The 2,135-nt window shown below is 41.7% G+C and overlaps 1 protein-coding gene across 1 annotated transcript in view; it reads right to left on the reverse strand.

Moving 5' to 3' along the window:
- The window catches only part of ADAMTS2 (ADAM metallopeptidase with thrombospondin type 1 motif, 2), a gene marked incomplete at its 5' end in the record, with an annotated part of 182,526 nt that overhangs the window by 13,965 nt on the left and 166,426 nt on the right, over positions 1 to 2,135 (reverse strand). Inside the window, one exon of the mRNA XM_010188650.1 lies at positions 275 to 408. Within this exon, the coding sequence (XP_010186952.1) occupies positions 275 to 408 (134 nt within the window). The remainder of the gene's footprint in view (positions 1 to 274; positions 409 to 2,135) is intronic.

Consider the following 2,135-nt stretch of genomic DNA (forward strand, 5'->3'; position numbering starts at 1 on the left):
AAAAGCTTTCGTTGAAAGCCAATTGTAATAGTTCATCTTAAAATACTGCATTAAATAATACTTGTGTAGGTAGGTGCTGTTCAAACTGAGTCACATGCAATGTGATGGCAACTGTGAACACATAATATTGTGACAATAATCCCAAGGAAATCTCCTTCTTGCCCAAAGTGTTGTTATACTCATTTAAACAGTTATTCTTGGAAAGAAACACTCAAGCTACCATTTTAATTCTTTTCACAATACCAAACTCTGGAACAAGTCAGCAAAAGCTTACCAAGCAGTCTCCCCGCACACAGATGCTGTAAGGGTCTTTGTAGGAGCAGCGGGTTCCATCGTGTACCATCCTTTTCATATATACCACATCCCCCGTTTCCTTTGATTCGCAATACAGGTGGCACCTTTCCTTAGCTGGAAAATAAAATTACCCAAATTGTGCATGTTCAGCTCTAACAGTTTAGTTGCTGATTTTGTGCACTGTGTTTTCAACAGTGTTAGCAATCTCTTCTTCCTTGCATACACCACAGAACACAACGTGGTACCCCATAAATCATCAATGCTTATCCCCTTTCAAAGGCTACACAATCATTTGGGAACTGCTGAATCATAAAGCACCCATGTGTCATCATCAGGAAAGAGTCTTAAAAATAACAGATAATTTACTTTGATGGGGAGGCCTCTGTTTGATCCTTTGCCAGATGATGCAGCCTGGCAGAGGTTTCTGCATTCTGCCACATGACTACCTGGGAAAGATGCAGCAGTTTCTCCTGTGCTGCACTTAAATCCAAAAAACCCAAAAGTCATTTTGCCATTAAAAGCAGCTGTTCAACTGAGTGAGTCTGATGCCAGAGTGAGTGTGGCATTCAAAACGTCTTCAGAGACAGCTGGGCCACACTGTTTCCTCCTAAACATGAAGCTGATTCTTCCTCACTGTTGTACTTGTGTTTATGATAGTTTAAACCATTAAACAAGATGAGATGTCAAAGAGATTAAGTTTAAAAACATTTTTACTGCTAAAAAACACATGCACGAACAGCCAGACAAGTGTATCTCTTTCTCTTAATCTGTTACAAAGAGCTAAGAATAAAAAGTAATGCTGAAATTACTAGACAGTGGCTGAATAAAGTTGGATACCACCAGTGTATTTCATTTTACCCACACCTTTTGCTGTCCCCAGCTCCATAATAGGATTCACTATGCTTTCCTTGGCAGTGAAAAGCAGGTGGCTTTTCTGTTAGATGAAACAAAGATTCTGCTATTTAACATGATTAAAAGTTGGGACACTTTTCCCACCATTTACAATAATGACCTTTCCATTATAGCAGTTCAATTAAAATAAATCTTCACAGGCCCTTTGCGTTCTTCCCCTGTGCAGTTCCATGGCCTTTGCCCCCTTTTAATAAAGTCCTTGTTATTGCTGTTGATGTCCTTGTGGTCGCTGGGTATTGGTACATCAGAGACCTTTGTTACTGGTCCTGAACAGCGCAGAGATGTCACGCTAAAAATGTAAGGTCTAGATTATTAAAACAGGTACTTTACTTTTCTTATTAATAATAAGAGACTATTAAAATCATGCTAATCACAGACTTAATGGATTTGCATATATTACAAACATTAAACTATGCACAAGACATAGACATGCACACACACATCCCCCACATACCATACATTTACTGTACATGATTAAATGAAAATATCAGGAGGTCTGACTGGGTGCCAAAAAGTCTGTACAAGGGCTTTATTTTAGAGAGGGCTCTCTTCCCATTGCTCCATGGGAAAAGTAACTGTGCAAGTGCCGTTAAATTGGACCCTGTTAATTGCAAAGAGTTATTTTCTTTTCTTTCTGTTCACTGGTGTTGGCCATAGTAGCGGGGCCGGAGCATGGACGTGACCATGTGCCTGTCCTTCCCCTGCTCCCCATGCATTCCATTCTCATTTAATTGAGGCTGGGAGCTAATAGCCAGTGTCACTCTACACTGCCCTGGCAGATGCCTGGCACAGGGGTATGTGAGCCCAGCTGGGGCTGGTACATGGGGCGCTCAGGGGGTCTGGAGCAGGAGACAGGCACAGTGTGGCACTGGGGTGCTCAAGCACACACTGGAGTGTGCCCCAGCTCGGTGATTTTTCTCCAGGTAGGG

This window comes from Mesitornis unicolor, unplaced genomic scaffold, assembly GCF_000695765.1.
Source record: "Mesitornis unicolor isolate BGI_N332 unplaced genomic scaffold, ASM69576v1 scaffold4457, whole genome shotgun sequence".
Taxonomy (NCBI): Eukaryota; Metazoa; Chordata; class Aves; order Mesitornithiformes; family Mesitornithidae; genus Mesitornis; species Mesitornis unicolor.